This window comes from Loxodonta africana, chromosome 22 (genome assembly GCF_030014295.1).
Source record: "Loxodonta africana isolate mLoxAfr1 chromosome 22, mLoxAfr1.hap2, whole genome shotgun sequence".
NCBI classification, from domain to species: Eukaryota; Metazoa; Chordata; class Mammalia; order Proboscidea; family Elephantidae; genus Loxodonta; species Loxodonta africana.
The window spans coordinates 15,990,308-16,014,293 of record NC_087363.1 but is presented as its reverse complement, the minus strand read 5'-3'; the positions used below and the strand labels follow the sequence as shown (position 1 = coordinate 16,014,293).

The following is a 23,986-nucleotide window of genomic DNA, read 5'->3' as shown; positions in this document are numbered from 1 at the left end:
TTCTTTCCATGTGTGCTTTTAGAGTTCCTCTGTCCCTTTTGGGAAAGACATGATGTCGTCTTGCTGCTTTCTTCACCCAGGGTTGCTGCTGGTTTTGTCTTAAGATGGCCGCCTTGAGCCGGGACAGCTGGCTGAGCTCCTCTGTTCCGTGTTACTCTCCTCTTTTGCTGCTTTCATTCACTTTTTCCTTCCAGTTGGTGTTTGGTTCAGTTCTTAGACTTTCTTTTTTGATGTTCAGGGTTCCCAGATTGTTGCCTGCTTCTGTTTCTTTTGGTTTCTTGGGTCTTGGTGCAGGGGGACGTTATGGTGCTTGTGACTAAGCCACTGTCTTGGCTCCGCCTCTCCAGAGGTTTATCTTGTTGCTGTTTTTCTTCCTTATTTGATATAAGAGGTTGTATGGCAATGAGTGAGTCATTTAACCTCTTGGCCTTAGTTTCCTTTTTTAACTTCTTTTGTGTTACTGTAAAAAAAATATATGACACAGCATTTGCAAGTCAGTGTTGTTTACACGTACAATTTAGTAACACTGATTACATTAATCCTGTTGTACAACCATCACCGATATCCACTGCCAACTTCTCCATCACTGTAAACAGAAACTCAGTGATTCCTAAACACTGATTCCTCCTTCCCTCCTCCCTGGTCATCATCAGTATACTTTGATCTCTATGCATTTACCTATTCTAGGTATTTCATATAATTGAGATCATACAATATTTCTGCTTTTGTGATTGACTTCACTTAGCATAATGTTTTAAGGGCTCATCCTCATCCATGGTAGAGCAGGTATGAGGACTTCATTTCTCTTTGTGGCTAAGTGATATTTTTTTGTATGTATATATCACATTTTTGTTTATTCACTCATCTGTTGATGGACATTTCGGTTGTTTCCACCTTTTGGCAATTGTGAATAGCGCTACAGTGAATATTGGTGTTCATGTGTCCGTGTCACTGCCTTCAGGTCTCCTGGGTTTATGTAGAAATAGAATTGCTAGGTCATATGGTAGTTCTATGTTTAACTTTTTGATGAACCGCAAAAGTGTTTTCCACAATGGGTGTACCGTTTTGGATTCCCACTTACAGTGGATAAGGGTCCCAATTTCTCCACATCCTCACCAACATTTGTTGTTTTTCTTTAGCCATCCTAATGGGGTTGAAGTGATAACTCGTTGTCGTTTTGATTTGCATCTCCCCAGTAGGGTCGCTATGAGTCTGAACTAACTGGATGGCACCTAACAACAACAACAACAATGGCTAATGATGTTGATTGTCTTTTCACATGCTCCTTGGCCATTTGTATATCTTTACTGAAATGGCTTTTCAAATCCTTTACCCATTTTTTGACTGGATTGTTTGTCCTTTTGTTAAGATGTAGGAGTTCTTTTTATATTCTGCATGTTAAGCCCTTATCAGATATATGGTTCCCCCAAATTTTCTCTCAGTGTATAGGTTGTCTTGGTTTCCTTTTTTTGACAAAAAGGAAATCATAATACTCACCTTAAGGATTGTTGTGAGAATTAAATTAGATCGTGTATAAGACAGTGTTTTTTAAACCGTATAGAAGTATGGCAAGGTAAGGTATTGTAATTGATATAATTTATTAATTTTAAGGAGCCCTGGTGGTACAGTGGTTAAGTACCTGTCTGGTAACCCAAAGGTCGGTGGTTGGAACCCACCAGCAGCTGTGCGGGAGTAAAGACTTGTTAATCTGCTCCTATACAGATTACAGCCTGGGAAACCCTATAGGGAAGTTCTGCTCTGTCCCACAGGGCTGATATGAGTTGGAATCAACTTAATGGCTACAACAGCTACCACCACAGTATTAATTTTAAAAAATGCATTTTACCACCTCCTAGGTCGGTACAATCTACATTTCAACAATATTCCTAATCAGCCAAAGGATGAAAACATAATGGGACTACTCCAAAAAACTGAGGCTGTTTTGTCTGTCCCGGAAGAAAATAAATTGGTTTTAAATAAAAAGCAGGAGACATCTAAGCCGCTTGAGCAGAAAATTGCTATGTATGTAACTCATCATGTCTTTTATTGTTATCTTGGGGATAATATGACTTTACTTGTACTTGCATGTGAAATGTTTACTCTGAAGACTTAGAGCCATTCAAAAGTTTACTAATTTTATGGAGTTAAGTTGTGCTAAAATTGATAAGGTTTCTTTTTTTTTTTAATTGTTGCCTTAGAGAGAACGTATGGAAGCCAGCTGACATATTCAGTACTCTCGGGGAAAGAGAACGTGATAGAAGTTTGTTGGAAGCAAAAAAAGCCCAGTGGAGGAAGGAGCTAGGTAGGTAATTTTTATAGCTTACAGTATGGTTTTGTTGGCTTAAGAAGTATATATTGAGGATGAAGCATATCTTTCAGTAATATAAAAAATCTTGTTTCGTAACATTTCACATCTAGAATAGTTCTCAACAAATGCACGCGTAGCTTTGTGGCTGCACATTGCCTTAGGTTGTGTCTTTTTGTTTGGTGCCCTGCAGTGGGCACTGGCCGCCAGAGCTGAGCCTCTAGCCCAAACAAATTAACTTTTCTCACTGTCTGAGAATCCTTCTTCATATTTTTTCCATTACATAAATCCTGTGGGTTTAAAGATGGTTTTATTAACAAATAACTGATTTCATTTTTTAAATTAATCAAGAGTATTGAATCAATATAATGTCACTCAGTATATTCTAGACAAAAACAAACACTGCTTTTTGTTAGCCTGTGGACCTTAACACAGAAAAATGTATAATTTCTGTTAGGGTCTTGAAATATTGATAATAGGAAACTCCCATTACTTCTTGGACTGGACATAGGGTCCAGTAATCAGTTTGGAAAATATGTGAAGCAACTGCTTTACTTCTTAGGAATGCTGAACCAAACCTAACCATTGCCGTCAAGTCAGTTCTGATTCCTAGTGACCCTATAGGACAGAGTAGAAGTGCCCATAGGGTTTCCAGGGAGCAGCTGGTGGATTTAAACCGCCCGCCTTTTGGTTAGCAGCCAAGCTCTTAATCGCTGCACCACCAGGGCTCCCTTCTTAGGAACAGCTGTACTAAAAACGTGGAGATGGGCTTCACCCTCTACTCAACTCGTGAGTTGTAAGAGGCAATCAGTAAGCCTGCTGGGACAGGTAATTTAGAAAAATTAGCAGCAGAAATAGGGAATGAGTTGATGGTTGGAAGTGAAGGTACAAGAAGAAGAATAAAGAAATTAAATGTACAGTAGGAATATCAGAAGATTTTTGGGGGTGTGATGTGTACTTACTTATATCACAGTTTCAGCTTTATAAATATTTCTGGACCAAATATTTTTTTTCAACACAAATGCAGCTTATCAAAACACAATTCCAAATTACTTGAAATATTTTATGCTTTAATTATTATCTTAGAAAACAATTTACTTTTTTAAAAAAACTTGATCCTGTTAGAAAAACACATCTCACTTTGTCTAAATCATGCTTTTATTAATTTTCCTGGAGTTAAATTTGTACATGTTAGACTTTTATATTTCCTTTGAAGAACTATTGGGGATCTTGTATTTATTCGTACTGTATCTGTTAGAGGATTTTGTTTTTTTTTACTTTTCAGCAGGTATGAATAATGGTTAAATGTTTATTAAATATTTACTTTATGCCAGGCCCTACACTGAAATAGGTACTGTTATTACCCCCATTTCTTAGAGGAAGAAATTGAGGTTTAGAGAGGTTAACAGCAACTTGCCCATAGTCACATAGCTAAAAGTAGTTGAACTTGGTAGGGTTTTCTGACTCCACAGTTCTAGCTTTTAATTCTCTTCATAATAACTGAATGACCATAACAGGAATGTAGAATAATTAGCATAACGTGAAGTAAATTATTCTGACCAAAATTGCTCCTCGTTGATATTTGTGGTAATAAGCAAAACACTTTTACATCCATTTGGATCGTTTCTAAGTTTGGTTCTGATTGTTTTTTTCTACTTCATATCCTTTAAAATTCTTCTGTCTTGTGAGTTAATCTCCTCCCTAAAAAACAAGTTTGATTAGATTTGTGTTAGAATCTGCACTCTTTAAGAAGGTCACAATTTGCTTACATGATTTTTTTTTTACAGTTTTTGTACATTTTTTTAAAAAAGGACATTATTTACAGATGAACAGGTTGCTTTAAAGAAGAAAGAAAAAGAAGCTTCTGAAAAAAGGAATAATAATCCTTGGAAAAAATCTGAAAGTGATAAAATAATATGGGAAAAACCTCATATTCTTGATCAATCTCGGGTAAGTGTATGAAAACCAAACATTTATGGAACATAAGAGATTATGTTTTTTAAAATGCTAAGTGGTGTTCATAGTGTAAAACTTTTTTTATTTTACAGTTATCAATTTAATGGCAGTTGGTTTTTACCTTCTTACAGCCAGTGTTTATTGGTCAAACATAAGTACCTACCAGATGTCCGTTGGGTTGTGCTTTTGTGATCTTTAAATTTTGTCTGTATTAAGTCTTAGACAAAGAGGAAGTGCCTTTGTTTTTCTGTTTGTTTTTAGACATCTGCTAGCTCTTCAAGCATTCTGTCACAGTCCCCCAGCCAAGCAGTGGCCGTCCAGACTGCTGGACAGTTGGTTGTTAGAGCTAGTCCGCCTCTGGAGGTAAGTCCTAATGTCAGTATTTTGAATATTTAAACCCTGTAGTACTTGATGGTTGTCTAACCTATTTTTCTTTAGGGTGTAAAGCTAAAAAAGCTGTCACTTTTAATTACCAGTTAAGTTTTACTGAGTACATTATGTTCCTTCAATTAAAAAAAATTACTAGCCATTTCTTTTTACATGTAATGCCTGCATCCCAGTGAACATTTGCATTTTAACAAATGTATTCTGGACATAATGGAGTAACTCAAAAGAATGATTCTACTCATCCTTTTACTACTGAAATGCAGTTTTCATGTATTTGTGTGTGAATGTGGTGAGACACTGCAGGGGGGCTATTGAGGGGCAGTGATTAACAGAAGAGCCCTTCTCCCAGTACCTGAGACCAGTTGGTTTCAGAAATTCCAGCCATAGCCACAGCGATGTGTACAATTGAATACTTGGTTAGCCTTTTCTTGTAACTGGGAGGGGGAAAAGTTTGGTTGCAGACAGAATCACAAGGCCTCTTTTGTTAAAACATGAAATAAAGCATGCAATGGCGTTAGAATAGTGACTGACATATAACATGTTTAACAAAGATTTGCTCTTTATGTAATTGACAAGACAGGTCTGTCTGGAGCCCTAAGGCCGTTTAGGGTCATTCCTCTCATCGGCTCCCTTTCAGTTCTCTTCTTCATGGTTAGCCTCACCCCTCTCCCCAATTGAATACAAGTCACCTGCCTTGTAGTCTCATCTCTGTATCCTTTAGCCTACATATCCTTTTACATTGGGGATTTTAAAACTCCTTCTGTGTTTCTAAGAAATTCCCTTACAGCCTCAGCTTTTTTGGAAATACCTCACTTAATGAAAACTTGGCTTTCTCTAAACTCTACAGACAGCTCCTGAAGACTACCCCTCCCTTCGGAACCTAACTAAACCAAACCAAACCCACTGCCATTATGACTCATAGCGACCGGATAGGACAGAATAGCACCGCCCCGTAGGGTTTCCAAGGCTGTAATCTTTACAGAAGCAGCCTGTCACATCTTTCTCCTGCAGGGCGGCTGGTGAGTTTGAACTGCCAAACTTTCTGTTAGTGGCAGAGCGCTTAATCAGTGAGCCACCAGAGCTTCTTTCACTTAAGTAAAGGGGGGGATTCTAATGTAACATGGGGTAGAAAGTGGGATTGTCATTCAGATAGCTTCTTACTGCTACCACCATACCATAGTTCCGCACTCAGCCAGCAAAAATTACTGCCATTTTTGTTTCTGTCACCTGGTTATCACCCCTGCCCTGCCTTCAACCTTGTCATGCGCATGCTTCCCGTTACATTTTCTAAAGACCTTGGCTTACTGTTGGTTTTTTTTTTTTTTTTAATTTAATTGCTGCTATCTTGATAGGGATGGAAACCCTGGTGGCTAGTGGTTAAGTGCTATCTATATCTGCTAACCAGAGGGTTGAATCCGCCAGGCAGTCCTTGGAAACTATAGGGCAGTTCTGCTGTGTTCTATAGGGTGGCTATGAGTTGGAATTGACTTGACGGCACTGGGTTTGGTTTGGTTTGTTTATCTTGATGGGGCGAGGGAGGTGCGGGGACTGGCTGTAGTATTCTTGAGGACGATTTAATACCCTGACTTCACAATTCCTTGTCGCCTTGCGCAGCCCGCCCTCCCCCCCCTTTTTTTAATCACCCGTCATGACGTAGAGGCTATATATCATGCTCGAGAATTAGCATTTTCTAGAACTTCTCCACCTCCGAGACATTTAATTCTCACCCCATTTTATAATTACAACCCATATCTGCCTGTCTTGTTCACTTTTCTTAAACATCTTCTTTGATTTGGGGACGATTCCGCCCTTCTAGCCTATCAGTCCCTTTCCTGTTCCTTCCCCCCCCACCACCATCTGTCATTTCAACAACATTGCTTGCTACCATTGCCTTCTTTTCCTTCATCTGAGAAACCTTTTATAACATATACCCTGATACTCAGCAGCCCTTTTTGGTCTACCTCTCTTTATTCTTCTGTCCCTGCTTGTAGACGACTAGAGAAAAGGGTGGAATCCTAAAGACTAGTTTTTATATGAATAGTTTTAGTTCTTAGCTGGATCTAAACATTGCCTTTGTTAATTGCCAAGTAGATGCCAACTTATGGCAGCCCCATGTGTGCAGGGTACAATTGTGCTCTGCAGCGTTCTCAAGGCTGTGACCTTTGGGAAGCAGATCACCAGGCAGGCCTATTTTCTGAGACAACTCTGGGTGGGTTCGAACTGCCAACCTTTCAACTAGTAGTCACGTGTTTGTTGGGCTCTTTGATCGTTCCATATGGTTGTTGTACTCCCTTAACCTATCTACTGCACTCTTGTCTGACGATTTAATCAGAGAGGTGAGAGAAACTGCATAGCATAAAATGTGTCAATTTTCTTTCTATTTGTTAATATTCGCAAGTCTAACTTCTGTGCTCTTGTTTCTGTTTCTGTCTGCTCTCTCTACCATGGATTTAAAATTCTCTCTGCCCATTAACTTTTTCTCCTTAGTTTAAAAGATTGTTTAAATCTCACTACATTCTAAAAAATCTTCAACCTTAACTCCTTAAGCGATTACCTCTTCTTAGGCTGCTGCTTCCTTTAGCTACTACTGTTAGACTGTATTTTCTGATGATACATTTTTGTTTTCTCTTCATTCAGAAACTCACTGTAGTCTGGCTTTTGCTTCAGCCATTCTTGAGGAAGGTAACTGGTTACCTAATTTCTAGTCACCATACGTCATGGGTTCCTCTTCAGTCCTCATCCTGTCTCACCACCCTATAATATGATGATGTTGCTTACCCCTTTCTACTTTTTGGAGTTCTTTTCTTGACTTCCTAGATTCCCTCATGCTTATAATATTCACTTCTCTTTTGTGTATATCTTGAATATTAATATTTTCAAGGTTCATTTCTCCCCCCACCAAGTTTTAGTTCTTGGTTTTTTGTTTTCTGCCTGTTCTCAGATAGTTGCATAGTCCTCCCTCCCCCTGAACTAAAAAAAAAAAAATTAGCAAGAATAATGCAACATTTTCACCACTCAGAATTGGCAGTTGTTAACATTCTCTCATTTCTGCTTCATCTTTTTCCGTATTTAAAAATGTAAAGTTACAGCTCCCATCATTCCCCCCCACCCCCAACCTGCCCAGCATCCCATGAGTCTGATATGGACTCTTCTGATGGTCTTTTGATTTTTTTTTTTTTTTAAATGAGTAGATACATAAATCAGGGCTTCAGGGCTTCTAAACTAGTTGGAACTGGTCAGTCATGGCCAATGAAGTGAAATTGGAACAGAAGCAAATTTTTTTAATTTAGGTGAAGTGGAACGATAACCAGAATGGGAAAAATTACAGATTGAAGCCCTAGAATGGGGTACTTGGAAGAGACATAGTAAGCCCTTTCAGGATCCTGGTTCAGGAGATTGGATTATTGCCAGGATTGTGAAGAGTGATACACATTCAAAGCAGCACAGTCAGCTGTCAACTTTTGAGTGAGGCACAGCTGTTTCCAACTCTGCAGGTCAAGAGATTTGGTTGCTATGCAACAAACACACTGACCTTATTTTCTAGGAGAGAGGTTAAGTTTCTAGCAGAGTTTGGCCCGTAATTTTTAGTGTTCCAGTTATCATTCCAAGTCACCCGTGTTTTAAAAAATCAGGCTGTTTGGGTTTTGCTTCATCAGCCATGAGTAAATTCTGCAGACCTGGTTCAAAGCTCTAATACAATCATTCATCTGCATTAATGCCAAAGACACATATTCATAATCATATTGGCTCATGTATATGTATCTTTTTTTTACTTTTAAACTTTCTGACTCTTTAAAATGTTATGTAATATTTCTGACATGCAAAAGAATATAAACGAAAATACAAAACTCTACTTTCCGAGTTATGCACAGAGAATAATAGCCCGTTAGAGCATACTCAGAATTCAGTAATTTCTACGGATGTATGTCACTAACGACAAGATTTTTTTTTTCCTTTTAAATAGCAGGTCACACACCAGTAGCATTAAAATGACATACCAAGAATGTTTATATTTCTTTTGTTGTCAGGTTACTTTAGACTCCTGGAGTAGTATTGGTAGATTGTTAGTCCCTTCTGGACAGAACCTGGGTTATGAGCTAGTTGTAGCCCAGTCCCAATCCACTGGTGGTCCTGTTTCAGGTGAGAACAAATACTATATCCTGATCAAAATGAGCCAGTCCTGGCCAAAGCTTCCTTTTGGCTCTCCACACTGGGCTGTATTAAGAGAACCCTGTCTCATCCTTCCAAGATTGAATTCCAATCAAAGAGGCCTCTTCCTTATCCAGAGTTGGATAAGTCTCTTTGCCTTGCCAGGAAGATGAACTAGTTAAATAAAATAAGGAAATGGAATTGTTTGAAGGCTTTTTATGCTCCAGGAGCTGTACTGGGCAGTTTCAGAATTAACTATACTACTACCCTGACAATGGAGGAGAGCACTGAGAGCAAGCTGGGCATTCCCTGCATTAGACCTGGCTGAGGCTTGTTTTGTTCGAGGAAGGGTTAAAAAAAAAAAAAAAAGACTATGAAAATATTCAGCAATAGAAAGGGGGGATATTCCTGCTAAGTATCCAAGAGGAAAGTCTCTCTTTTTATTTATTTATTTTAATTTTGGTGACAATATACACAGAACATACATTCGTTCAACAATTTCTCCATGTACAATTCAAACTAGTTATAGTTCTTCACCTTGTGTCACCATTCTAGCTATCTGGACCCATATTGTTCTAACACTATTGAATTAGAAACCAAACCAAACCCAAACCAGTTGCCAGTGAGTCCATTCCGACGCATAGTGACAGTATAAGAACAGAGTAGAACTGCCCCAAAGGGTTACCAAGGAGCAGTTGGTGGATTCGAACTGCTGACCTTTTGGTTAGCAGCCATATAGCTGTTAACCACTGCACCACTAGGGCTCAGACTTAGACACACTACCCTCTAAACTTCTCATCTAGTCTTTGGATTTACTGTTATCAACTTCATCTCATACAGATACTTCTTTAAAAGAGCATAGTACTCAGGGTGAACATTCTTTACTAATTTAACTAAATTGCTGTGTAGTTTAAAGATGACTTCCGGGGATAATTTTGGTTCAGGTTTGAAGATTTTTCTCAAAGCCGTGGATTTGAAAGGTTCATCCCATCTCTGGCTATAGTATGTCTGGATTCTGTAAGAATTTGCAATTATATTCCACGTTTTTCCCCTTTTAATCAGGATTCATCTATTGTTTCCTTAATCAAAACATTCTCATGACAAAGGAGGTAGTAGTTCATGGAGACAGACCTTCAGTCCATTTTCTTTTCTGATTCCTGGGTCTCCTGCTGCTGCTCTGGGCAAGTAGAGAGAGACCAATTATTATATCTTAGATAGCCACTAACAAGCTTTTAAGACCCAGGCACTACTCACTGAACTAGGGAGTGGAAAAGTAGCTCTAAAAACAGTATTAGGCCAATTGAGTGGACAGTCTCACAAACCCATGACCCTGTACCCTTGAACCAACAGAACTAATCCCACGAGGTGTTTGGATGTACCTAAGTAGTATTACCAACTTCAGTGTCTCCTTTTTTTTTTTTAATTTCTATTTTTGGTTGCTGCTGCACTTGTGGAAACCCTGGTGGCATAGTGGTTAGGAGCTACAGCTGCCAACCAAAAGGTCAGCAGTTCAAACCCACCAGGTGCTTCTTGGAAATTGTATGGGCCAGTTCTACCCTGTCCTGTAGGGTCACTAGGAGTTGGAATCGACTCGACAGCAACCGAGGGGTGGAGGAAGGGGGAGGGCTATTGTTGTAAAATGACATCTAACACAGTATTCGTCATTTTGCCCTTTTTTTTTTGGTGAACAGCTTTAGTGATGAGGAAAATTTCTCATAAGAAATATGTTCTATTATGTAGAGCTGGAAAATTTTAAAGAAAACATTGACTAAGTTTTTATGTATTTCTGTCATATTCCACTTGAAGTAGTTCAGGAAACTCATGTACAAGAAAGGCCGAAGGTAGGAGAGTAGAAGAAAACTAAGAATATAGTAGCAGAGAAAAAAGATTTAATAACGCAATAAATTACAATCACTGTGAGGAAGTGGAAGAAATCACTGTGAGAACACTCCCAATATAGAAAAAAAAAAAGACAGGAAAACCTGAGATAGAAGCTTTTACAAATTGATTATGAAGATACAGCTTTAAATGTTATGCTTTCTAAAGAAGAAATTAGAACAGATAGATGCGGATAATGACAGGTGTCAGAAAAAACTTCTAGACCCAGGGGAAAAAGAAAGAAAAAAGCCAAATGAATAAAAAAATAGACTCCTTCAATCATTTAAACATAAGAAGACAAGGAACCAAAATCAAGTTGACTTTAAATATCTCCTCTGTAGATAATGGAACATTGTATGTAGAGGTTTCATAGATAAAAACTAGGACTGAAATATTTGATGCCTAGGCAACATGTTGATATGTAAAGAGAACATAAGGCATACTCAGACCTGTAAGAATTTACAAAATATTCCTCCCTAGAATCTTCCCCAGCAATTTTTTTTTTTAGGTTCTTAAGGCTATTTTCCGGGCCAGGAAAATGAATGAAAATTGAAACACAATTAAAGAGGAATTTGTGGCAGAAAAGGAATGTGCAGCAGACATGACAATCTCTATGACGTGATGAAATGAAAATAGTTATAGAACCATGTATGTAGTATTATAACAGTACCTGTTTAAAGGAAAAAAAAACTTAAAGGACTTAACGTATATATGTACATAAATGAAGGGAAATCATGTTGTTGGCATTGTCTGCCTCTGGTGAAGAGTAGTGGAAGTGGAAAACTATCCAGTTTCATTCTTTATGCCTTTGTTTTGTTAGAACATTACACATAGTGTTGTTGTGTTACTTGGGTGATGTCTCTATAAAGGCAGAGTTACGTAATTATGATTTTGAAAATCAGATAAAGGTTGAAGAATATAGAAAAGTAAGGTGACCACTGATGTAATCATAAACACAATGTCTCCCAGCATCGCCTGAGTAACAACAACAATAAGTAGTAACAGCAGGAACACAGAAATCTGCTCTTATAGGTCAAAAGTTTTGTGGTTAAAAAGTAGAGGTATGAGAATCCCAAAGACTTGCTGCTTAAAAGAGACGTGAAACAAAATTATACGTTATTAAAAAAAAAGGTATGTAAACTAATCAAAATTTTTGAGAAAGAACAAAAAGCAAGACTGATGATAGAAATGTTGGAAATACTACTTCAGGGGAGAAAGCGGTTGTTGGCACAGTAGTTTATTGTGATAAAAAAGGAGTCAATAAGTTGTAAAAGTGATGATTTTTCTAAATTATTTATGAAATTCGTAAGTCAGAAACAAGTAGAAGAAGCAGACTTTTACCAAAAACATTATTAGAGTATTTGAACAATATAATTAGAGTGTCAGTAATTTTATTTTCAACAAATACACAGTTCAACTTTTGATGTCAATGGAGCAGTTACAAAATTTGCTATTATTAGAAACATAACCAAAAATAAAAGTCAAGTAGAAAATACTGATCACCAATAAGCTTTACAATTCACAGATACTGAGATTCCAGGAGTCCTAACAAGATTTTGAATTCTGTTGCAAACTACTGGAAACCCCCTCCACCACTACCAATATCAACCCCTAAGATACTGGGAAAAAAAAGTGAGGGGAGGGATACTACTGTGGCCTTTTGGCTTGGTAGGTGGCCTGGGGTAGAAGTGAGCCCAGCATTGCTGCGAGAGGATAAAATGGAATAAGTTTTGGAGTTCTGTTCTTGCTAACCTTCTTCATCCTACTCATGCCATTTCTTAAACAGCGTCTTCTACATTTATTACAACTCGGATCCTTCATCTAGCAGTCCTCCAGAATGAAATTCTGGGCAGTGCTTGCTTGAATCTCATTTCTTTTGAGGAGCTGAGACAATCAGGTGGAGATGGTCCCATTCCTCCCTGTTCCAAACCTAGAGGGCTGGTGAATTATAATTACAGTCTAAGGCAAGTTACCAGAGAGTAAAGCTTTGACCTAAGGAGTTGTTGGGAAGGGGGAGGGGGGGAGGAGGAGTGATTGCAGTGTAACTAATATGTGCAATTTTCCACCTTATGCCTAGCCTGCTCTTACCATTTTACCATCTACCATCTTAGTTTACTGGCTGTTAGTTGCCAGACATTCCAACAGAAGGGAACATGTTAGGACAGATGGACCAGTAATTTAAATTTAGCCTAGTAAACATAATAAAAGTAAGAGAGAAGGTATTAGCAATGATAACAAGAAAACAGAACACCAGAAATAGTAGGTGTGAAAAATACAATAGTTAAAATGTACAATAGAAGAGAAATAGCAGAAATGATACAGTTAGGGGAGAATAAATCATTTAGAAAGTTGCTTTAAAAGGAGAAAGGAGGAGAGGACAAATATAAGGAAAAAAGTATTATTGTTTTTTTTTTGAAAAAGCATTGTGAATATAAAGAAATGCTGCCATTTAGATTGTAGAGCCCTGGTGGTGTATTGTTTAAGAGCTACAGCTGCTAACCAGAAGGTCAGCATTTGGAATTCCCCAGCCACTCCTTGAAAACCCTATGGGCAGTTCTACTGTGTCCTATAAGGGTCGCTATAAGTCTGAATCGACTTAACAGCACCGAACAACAACGTTTAAATAATAGGCAGCTCAAAAAGAAGGGAAAAACAGCGAAGAGGAAGTATTTGAAAAGGTAGTTGGGATCTATTTCCCATAATTAAAAGACAGACCTCAGATGTAAAGGGCCCATAACCCACTGCTGTCAAGTCAGTTCTGACTCAGTGACTGTCATAGACTAAATTATGTCCCCCCCTAAGAAATTTTTTTTTTTCTAAGAAATAGGTGTATTAATTTGGCTTAGCTGTGATTCTGGATATTGTGTGGTTGTCCTCTATTTTGTGATTGCAATTTTGTGTTAAAGAGGATTAGGGTGGGATTGTAACACCCTTACTAAAGTCACCAAAACCCACACCCACTGCCTAGTTGAGTAGTCACAGCCCTCATTAAATGTAAATGTGAAAGGAAACCTAGCAGAGAGGGGGGACCTCATACCACCAAGAAAGCAGCACTGGGAACAGAGTGCGTCCTTTGGACCCAGGGTCCCTGCTTGAGCAAGGGAAGATTGAGGACAAGGACCTTCCTCCAGAGCCGACAGAGAAAGGGCCTTCCTCTGGACCTGCTGCCCTGAATTTGGGCTTTTAGCCTACTTTACTGTGAGGAAATAAATTTCTCTTTGTTACAGCTATCTGCTCGTGTTATTTCTTTTGTAGCAGCACTAGATGACTAAGACAGTGAGCTCATAGGACAGAGTTAGAACCATGGGGTTTCCAAGGCTGTAAATCTTTATGAAAGCAGACTGTCACGTCTTTCTCCCACAGAGTAGCTGATGGATTCAGACCATAGACCTTTTGATTAGCAGTTGATCACTTTAACCATTGCACTACCAGGGGTCTTTAAAGGGCCCATAGCGCACCAAAAAGGAAAATAAGGAGAGCCCCACTTACACATACTAAACTGAAACTTAAGAATATCTTTAAAAAAAGATTCTAAAAGCCTACAGAAAGCAAGAGCAGAGTATATGTGTAAAAGATCAAGAATTAGATTGAAATCAAGATTTTCAACAACACTGGGTGCAAGATAACTATGGAATCATGTTTTCAAAGTATTGAAGGAAAAGGACTTAAATTTTAGAATTTTATATCCAGTGAAACTATCATTCAGATAAGATGAGAGGATAAAAAATATCCTTGGCCTTATAGAAGGCCTCTGAAGGTGTTTTTTGCCCACTTGAAAACAGTTTTGGGTAAAGTGCTTAAATAAAAGGTGAGGCAAATTGAGAGGATGCTGCGATATATATTTTTTTGATATTTAATTGGGTTTTAGGTGAGAGTTTACACAGCAAATTGAGTTCCCATTTAACAGTTTTTACGCAAATTGTCCTGTGACATTGGTTACAGCTTTCACAATGTGTCAGTGTTCTCATTATTTCCATTCTGTGTTCTGTTTCCATTGATCTAGCTTCCCTTGTCCTCCTGCTTTTTCATCTTTGCTTTTGGGTAAATGTTGACCTTTTGATCTCATATGCTTGATTGTTTAAGAGAACATGTTACTCAAGGGTGATATTGTTTACTTTATAAGCCAGTCTATTATTGGCTGAAAAATGACCTCCAGGAGTAGTTTCCAAGTTCGAAGGGTATCTTAGGGCGATAGTCTTGGGTATTCCCCGAGTCTCCATCAGCCCAATAAATCTGGCCTTTTTTCAGAATTTGAATTTTGGTCTACATTTTCCCTCCATTCTTTTTGGGACCTTCTCTTGTGTTCGTGGTCAGAACAGTCTGTAGTAGTAACTAGGCACCACCTAGCTATTCTGGTCCCAGTTTAGAAGAGGCCGTGGTTCGTGTGGTTTATTAGTCTTGTGGGCCTAGTTTCTTCCTTGAATCTTTGGTTTCCTTCATTCTCTTCTGCTCCAGACGAGTAGAGACCAATGTTTGAATCTTAGATGGCTGCTTGTAAGCTTTTAAGACCTCAGATGTTACAAACCAAACTTGAACATTATATTTATGAACTGTGTCACTCCAGTTGATTGAGTTGTCCCACGAGACTATGGCCCTGAACTGTTTAACCGAGTAAAGCAATCCCGTGAGTTGTTTGGGTATGTCTAAGAAGTCTATGTAACTGTGCCCCCTCTGTGCTCTATTACATATATGGATACATATGCAGCACACACAAACATGTATATGCCTACAGATGCCTATACATGAGTGAGGGGCTGAATCTCTTCATGGATTTCCTGGAGGTTAGAATGGCTCGAATTCTGCCCCCTCCCCCCCCACCCCGGTGCCTTTAGCTTTACCATCTTCAGGTTGTTACTGATAGTACTTGCAGCCATCCTAGAAAGGAGCCGCTGCATGGGTCTTTTAATCCAGGGGTTCTGGTGGGGATGAGGGTAGTCAAGGAAGTCCTCACTCCTGGCCAACTGAAAATTGGGCCCTCAAGGTGGCCACCTGATGCAGGTAACAGTCGGCCTGGCGATACTGTTCTTGAGTAGCTCCAGGAGTCATCTCTGGAGGTGGGGCAGCCTTGTAGAAGTGAAAGGTTGCCTCTGGGGTTTGCGGAAGGACAGGGTTGGCACTGCCTCAACCGGGAGTTATGTTGTGGACTTCTTGGGCAGCTGAGGTCCAGGGGTCGCTTGGTGGGTAATTGTGAAGGGTCTAGAATTTGAGACAACAGCAACCACAGGAAAAGACCCTGTTACCAGCTGCACGATTAGAAGTGGCACAGTGCCTTTTAGAATTTGGAGTCTGGGGTCAGGGGGGCCATACTTGGGGAAATCACCCCGAATGTCGTGGTCGTACTCTCCAGGCAACACACTTGGACCAAGGGAAGAGGGTGTCTGACCATTCCCAAGCACTGGAATGAAGGGATTCCATAGCATTTGATTGTTGCTTGCTGGCAACAATGGTGACTTTGACAGAAACTGAAAAATCCCCTGATGATGGTAAAAATTAATAATATGCAGGCTAGCAGCCTCCAGACTCAGACAGGGGCGTCCCCAAAACTTTGAGAGGTGTCAGTAAACCCCAGCCTCCAAGTTGAAACCGCAGATGCTGGTACGGGAGTCATGCCGACTGCCTTCCCATCCTCGTCGCCAGTTTTATCTTTGAGGGTAGGTTTTTCTGATCACAGGGCTCCCCCTCTCGTGGGTCAGGGATGATGAAAAGTAAGAATATGTGCAAGTGACGCACAGGGGTTCACTGGCCGCTACAGGGTAAAGCATCGGGGAGCGGGACCACGCAGGGCCAGAGCACAGCAGCTGGCGGCACTCCCATCCTGAGGGAGGCTCCTCCTCCAAGAAGACTCAGGGATGGTCTGGAGCCCACTCCTTCTTTACCAAAACGTAGTCTGCGTCATCACCAGGTACATATTCCATGTCCTCAGCAAAGCAGTTATTCTTGGAGGTGTTTAGCCCTCTGGTGTAGGACACGTGTTTCGTCGGGTGTTTACATGTCTTTAACCACTAAATCTGCAAAGCTAAATTGGGCATGTGACACGTATCCTTTTTTCTGGCCTTGCAAGATGGTTCCTAGTCCGTGGTGTCACATCATCCCAAAGGAGGGCCATTTAGTGTAATATAAGTTCACAGTGGCCTCAAAACTTCTGCTCATTGAAGTTACTATTAAGATTATAAAATAGAGGAAAAAATATTTGCAAATCACCTATTTGATAAAGGACTTATATATATCCAGAATATTAAAAAGGAAACAAACTCAGAATTCAGTAATGAGAAAACAGTCCAATTTTTTAAAATAGGCAAAAGATTTTTAACAGACATGGCCTCAAGAATGATACATGGATATATGGCAAATAAGCATGTGGAGAAAAGAGGAAAAAAGAAAAAGGATTTTTAGCCATATGTACACCTCTGGGAATCAACATTGGCCTTCCATAGGTCCCTGTGTGGTACAAATGGTTTGCACTCAACTGATGATCTAAAGGTTGGTGTTGCTTAACCCACGCAGCAGCACCACAGAATAAATACCTGGCGATCTGCTTCTGTAAAGATTATAGCCAAGAAAACCCTGGGGAGCAGATCTCCTCCGACACTTGGGGTCACCATGAGTCAAGATCAACTTTATGGCACCAGTTTTGTTTTTTTATGGGCCTTCTGTAGAGTTCCTGGGTGGTGCGAACAGTTAAGTGCTCAGCTAATAATCAAAAGGTTGGCAGTTCAAACCAGCTGTGGGGTGCCTCAGAAGAAAGACCTGGCGATCTCCTTCCAAAAGGTCACAACCACGAATCCTTACAGAGTGCAGTTCTGCTCTGTAGCACGAGGTCGCCATGAGTCGGAATCAACTTGACAGCAACTGCTTCAGTTTGGTTTTTGGCTTTTTTTTGGTATGGGCCTTTAGTTTACAGAAGATTTTAATTAAGGTGTTTTTCAATTTAAAAGTAATTTCACCTTTGTTTTGTTGATCTTTCTCTTTGAAGATCCTGTTCTTTATAGCCCAGTGTCCTGAGCTGCGCCCCACCACCATCCTCCTCTGCTTAGCAAGCGGACTAGGGTGGTAGGTGTGTGGGGCAGTGAGGAACCTGTCAGTCCATTGCCCTGGAATTGAACTGGCAGGTGGTCCCATTCTGGACCTTGACAAGGTTATCACTGAGCGTTCTCCTTTCCCAGAGTGGCATTTTTGAAGACTCCTTCAAGGAGAGAATGAATGAAATGGAGCCAGCCATCTACAGTGGACGGCTAAGAAAAGCTCTCTGCTTTCTGTTCTGATTTACAGCTGTTGTTCGCACAGCATCTGTATCAGGAGTAGGACTGACATTTCCTAACAGACAGACTAACTTGAAGATGAAGAATGACATTAGCATCCTGGCACTTCAGAACTGTGGGGAACAGTCTAGTGAGTTCTCAGACTGTCACCTGAAAATAGACCTAAAATGAGTATTTAGAAAAGGGGTTTTTGTGTGGGGGAAGGGATGTCTCGGGTAAATAACGTGAGAGAGGTAAAATGAAAAGATTTGAGCGAGCCTGGGAGAAGAGATTCTTTGCATGACTGTCCTGAGGAATTAGTGGAGGGGACGTGCTAGACCACTGTCAGAAGACGGCATTTGTCATATACTGTGTCTGCCGTTACACATACACCTGACTTGCCTCAGTGTCAACTACATAAGCTCAGAAGACCAAGAGGGAGAAAGAACGCCTGTGATTCTGTTTTGTCTGTCACCTCTCTGCACCTTCTAGATCCACTTTTTTATTTGTCTAACTGAGTGCACCTTGGGGGAAACTTGTGGAAAGAACATAAGAGTAATATTAAGGGTTTCCCAGTTAGTGACGAAGTACATTGAATTATTCACATGGCAAGTGAGGTGTAGTAGCTTTGTAGGACACACTTGAGTAAGAAATTCAAGAGTTAATTGAGAAAACTCATTCAGTTGTCCAAAGGGTTAAAAACATAAAACATATATATAAACCACTTTATATATTTTTAGGAATTTTCAAGGGTAATTTTGACTTATTTTACCTCATAGAAACACTGACTTTAATCTCTAAATAATTTGCAACTTCACTAAAATTTGGGACCAGAATTGGTTACATCAGACTCAAAACAGATTTGCAGAAAAGACGATTAAGTGCATGGTTGAGAATTTCTTCTAAGGAGCTCACAGGGTCCGTTTACATCTTTGTTTTTCTTTTCTCATTTTAACCTCCTAAATAACACTTCTGTGGATAGAAGAATTGCGAAGTCATGTACCTGAAGATCACACCTCTCCTGAAGTTGTGCTATGGTGGCTCTTACCTGTTAGAAATCATTGAGAGCACCTGAGACAAGATGTTTCTTTTTAGTATATCCTTTGATCAGAGCTTTTCCATTGTTTCTGGTAAAAACGAGGCCAGAAAGAAACATTGTGAGGTGTATTCCTGGGCTGGTATTCTGCCAAATCATCTGTCTTCATTATGTCATGCAGTTATTTTGTAGAATAAAGTCTTTGTTGTTTGGTCCTGCATTTCAGGACAGTTGGAGTAGACTGTATTTTTTCCTTTTTGTTAGAGCACACTAAGCTCTCATAAATTAAGACAACAAAATTTTATGTTAGCATTTTTATTTTATTCTTGTTTTCTTAGGATTCAGGACATCACTGTAGTCACAGTTGTTTTTTTCCTTATAGAAACGTCGTAGCTCGTTACAGGGCAGTAGCAGCAGCATAAGAAAGGAAGAAGAGTGTATACTAGAGAGACATGATGATTCAACAGGGGAGGCTTCTTGTTCTCTTAGATCCTCCTTCGTGGTCCAAAAACAGCATTTGTGGCAGTCCAAAGCCAAATGTAAAACAGCACTCATCTGTTTTATATTATCAGTAACTTTTTTCAGTTTCTACCTGAGACTATATTAGGATTTTAAAATTTTTCTTATACTTGTTTTGGAGAAATCATTTTCTATGTGTTTTTTGTTAGAAATTTCCTTTCTTTACAGTTAAATAACTTATGTTCTGTATTTTATAAATACGATTCTGATATTCAGAATACCTAGATAATTTTGTGTATTAGAATTTTTTGTTTGAAGTTATTGCTCATCTTCAAGATAAATGGGGAGCACTGGTGGTTCACTGGTAGAATTCTCGCCTCCCACGCAGCTGGCTGAATTCCTGGCCAGTGCATCTCAAGCGCAGCTACCACCCATCTGTCAGTGGAGGCTTGCAGGTTTCAGTGGCACCTCCAGACTGAGACAGATGACTAGGAAGGAAGGCCTGACAATCTGCTTTCCAAAGTCAGCTGTTGAAAACCCTGTGGATCAAAACGGTTTGATCCCCAACTGATCACGGGATGGCGTGGAACCGGACAGCATTTAGTTCCATTGTGCGTGGGGTCACCATGAGTCGGAGTCCAGCTCGACCGCAGCTAACAATAGCAGAGATATATACCTTAGCAGATCAAAGCGTGTTTAATCTATTTAGGCAAAAATCGAAAGTATAAGGTGGTTATAAAAGGAGACCTGAGCTTTATATGGTATTGATGGCCTTGTTTAGGAAGCAGTGCCACTGGAGCGCCCTGTCTGTACTGTGAAACAAGAACAGCAGAGAAAGTGGATTGAAGAGTTGAATAAGCAAATCGAAGAAGACCGGCAGAGAAAACTAGAGGAAAAAATGAATTATTCAAAGGTAACTTAGGAGATTTGTGAAGTAAAAAGAAAAAAAAATTTCCCATATAAAATAATTTCTTAAAGCTTACAAGTATTCTGAAGCTACGTGACCAGACCACTCAGAAGTATTCCACATTTGCTGATCTTCAACCTGCTTTCATTAAATATATTTAGCAAATGTGATTTTGCATAGCTTCCTATAATGTACTTTTTAGTTATTTCCTATTTCTCATATTCTCCAAATTAGTTATATAAATGTACGTGGAATCAAAACAATACAATTTTGTTAATTTTTATGGTATTTGCTGTCTAGAGTTTGGGGATGGTGCAGTTAATGACTCTGCTGCTAACTGACAGGTTGGAGGTTTGAGTCCACCCAGTAGAGCCTCAAAAGAAAGGCCTGGCAGTCTACTTTCAAAAAATCAGCTGTTGAAAACCCTGTGGAACACAGTTCTACTCTGACACACATGGGGTTGCCGTAAGTCAGAATCTACCTGACGGCATCTGGTACTGGTATTCTGCTGTATGGTGACTTTAAGAAACACATTTCTGATTGTCATTTCTGATTTTATATGTGTGTGTGAGAGAGAATTCTGAAAATTCTTAGCAGTTCTTATTTGTCATTATTAGGGCGAGGAACATGACAGATGGGCAATGCACTTTGATTCCTTAAAGAGTTACCCTGGTTCTCAGTCTCAACTGTCCTGTCTATCAACACACAAACAACCAGAGTACTTGTGTGTCTCTCCTGACACTCAGGAGCTAGCTGACATCAGCACTGTTTATACACCTACAGATGGAAGCCAGGTTGGACCTTCAGAGGAAGAACATACAGCCAAACCTGTTAGGGAAGTGGCTATGACAAACCATCAGAAAACAAAGTGAGTTCATTCTTCAGTATTTATTGATGGTTGAGAAAGTCTGCATGCTTTACTAGGGCTGTTATTTTTATGTTAACATCTGATTGGTTTCAGTGCTCAGTAGAAATGACTTAGCAGGTCTGTCCAGGCAAAAATGAGCCCGCCTCTTTGGGATTGTAAAGATCTGATGGATCTGTCTTGGCAGCTTTCTCCGTTCTATGACTGCTCTCCTGGACCCAGCTCAGATCGAGGAACGAGACAGACGGCGGCAAAAACAGTTAGAACATCAGGTATTGCCTTTTACATTGTTGTCCTTTGCCATAATAAGTAATGTTCATGGTCAACAGATATGTAAATGGAAATTAAAGTTTTGATAGAAACTTATACACAGGTGCTCCTCAATCCTGTAATGAATTAATCCTTACCCCAACTGGCATTGTAAGAATTATACTCATTCTTAGAAACAGCAGTATCATAAAATATAGCTATTTTATATATCTTTTGTATTTATATATTTTATGTATTTATTATATATGTGTATATATATAGCCTTTCAATAGAACAGGTCTATAATATGTAGATTGCGTATATAAATTTGCAGTAGGTCTTTAGTTATTGGATATTTTTCCATCAGTTTAGTTCTGCTGAGTTTGCTGTTCAGGATGAAAATTAGTTCTTTGAAAGTGAAATACATATGAGGTTAAAATAAAATTGTGGTTAAGAAATCTCACAGATAATATAACAAAGGAGGCTAAGATTTAAATGCCTTTTGCCAATTTTAGTCTGATACTAAAGGACTGAAATGTCTGAATAATTCTTTAGAAGTTTTGGTAAAGGGAGAGGTTGTAGTTATGTTGTTAGTCCTGACCACTGAGCAGACACTCAGAACACCTGCTCCTGGCTCCTGCACAGCCTTGAGATGATTTCTCCAGGTGTTTCTCTGTGTGGCCCAACAGTGCTTCTGGGGTTGAAGAAAGGGCATTATAGAGCTTGACTGGACAAGTGGAAGATGGGAGAAATCATGGGGAGTCTGACGTTTGAACTTTACTCATATGTGGAATACTTCCTGTATGCTGATAAATTTATTCTAGAGTCACCAAATAAAAGCTGCGTGGGTTTTTATTTGTGACAGTGATTTCTGTGATATTTATGACTAGAAAGCCATCACTGCTCAGGTAGAAGAGAAGCGCAGGAGGAAGCAGCTAGAAGAAGAACAAAGAAAGAAGGAAGAACAAGAAGAGGAACGTCGCTTAGCACGAGAGCGAGAAGAGATGCAGAAACAGTATGAAGAAGACATACTTAAGCAAAAACAAAAGGAAGTAGGTATTTACATTCTGTCTGTAATATTTTACAATAAAAATGGATGTAGCATTTTGTCTTTACCTGTGTTTTTCAATGAAAAATAGCCAGAAGTGGAACATTTGCATATGTTTTGACAGTTTGAAGCTATATGTGGAAATATTAGAGTTTAGCATAAAGTCTGAAAGTAAGAGAGACGTTTGAGAAGGCTTATTATTTCACATGATGACTTCACAGATGCTATATTGTCTCGGCTTTTACTTTCTGCTAAAAGAAGGTCAAGATGAGTTACCACAGCACAAAGCAAGAATTATCCATGTGCTTGATTTTGAAATATGTTCTTAGTGATAATAATTACATCAGTAATTATTCTAGGTACATTAAGAGGAATGGTAGCCTTTCTGTCCATATCCATTTAGAAAAGCAGCATATACTTGCAGAGTAATTGGCTGGGGTTGATGGTCTACTTGTGACTATTAGAGGTTTTCTCTGTGCTAAGTAGCGGCCTTTATGAAGAGTGGACACCTGGTTGCTAGGAGAGCCCCCGTGGTGCAGACAAGATAGTCAGAGTGATGTCCGGTATTGAGTTTGAACTGACCTGACAAAAAGCAGATTGTACAATGGCATTTGACTGCCAAAGATTCTAGTGGTTTGAAAGAGTAGAGCACAGAGTAGCTCCCCCTGAAGCTGTGCGGGGTGGGGCGAAGAGGTTGAGTTTTCTGGCTTTTTCCCATTTGCAAGCTTCACTCCAAAACTGGCTGATAAAGGGACACATGGTATGGTTCTGATTTCATTGTGTTGAATAGGCTGAGCTGGCCACTCATGCGAAATAGGCGCACAAGAAAGTCAATAAGTTTCGCTTACTTAAACTGTAAGACATGACCACAACCTCTGTTCTACCTTTTAACATCTATTTAACTTTAACTTTTCGTCTTAACAGAAGTTTGACGGAATTGACCATCAGTTTTAGAAACTTTGAAAAGTTTATCAGTGTAAACTTGAAATGAATAGAGTTGTTAAATTTGTGATCTAATACAGCTACAGGAAAAGATGTTAGAACGCCACTAAACAGTTGAATTAGCAAAAGTTGTATGATATATTTACAGCAACAACCAAAAAGAGTAGCTGCTGAGGCTGCTTATGTAAACCCGAACACCTCATGGGATTTGGTTCCTTGGTTTGGAGGTTTAGGGTCATGGTTTCACGGGACATCCCAGTCAGTTGGCCCTTATAATGTATTTAGTGTCCCGGTTCTGCCTCCTAGTTTGTTGCATAGTGCCTAGGGTCTTAAAAGCTTGCAAGTGGCCATCCAGGGCACAACAATTGGTCTCTATTCACCTGGAGCAACAGAGGAAGAAGGAGAGTCAGGAATAGGAGGAGGATATGGGACATGTGGCTAATTGCCTCCACAAACAACTGTGTCCACCTTTGCCATGAGACCAGGACTGGATGGTGCCGGGCTACCTTTACTGAACATTTTGATGAAAGATTTCATAGAAGAATCCTGATCAAAAGGGAGAAAATG

General features: G+C 39.5%; 1 protein-coding gene across 18 annotated transcripts in view; it reads left to right on the top strand.

Moving 5' to 3' along the window:
- The window catches only part of CCDC66 (coiled-coil domain containing 66), a 59,674-nt gene that overhangs the window by 20,088 nt on the left and 15,600 nt on the right, over positions 1 to 23,986 (top strand). For all 18 annotated transcript variants that reach the window (XR_010318966.1, XM_064274364.1, XM_023547616.2 and 15 more), the window contains 8 exons: positions 1,857 to 2,022; positions 2,199 to 2,302; positions 4,131 to 4,255; positions 4,523 to 4,624; positions 20,190 to 20,321; positions 20,933 to 21,183; positions 21,368 to 21,452; positions 22,320 to 22,481. Coding sequence is in view for 17 of the 18 variants with exons in the window: in XM_064274364.1 (XP_064130434.1) it covers positions 1,857 to 2,022; positions 2,199 to 2,302; positions 4,131 to 4,255; positions 4,523 to 4,624; positions 20,190 to 20,321; positions 20,933 to 21,183; positions 21,368 to 21,452; positions 22,320 to 22,481 (1,127 nt within the window). In the remaining variant the exon portion in view is untranslated. The remainder of the gene's footprint in view (positions 1 to 1,856; positions 2,023 to 2,198; positions 2,303 to 4,130; positions 4,256 to 4,522; positions 4,625 to 20,189; positions 20,322 to 20,932; positions 21,184 to 21,367; positions 21,453 to 22,319; positions 22,482 to 23,986) is intronic.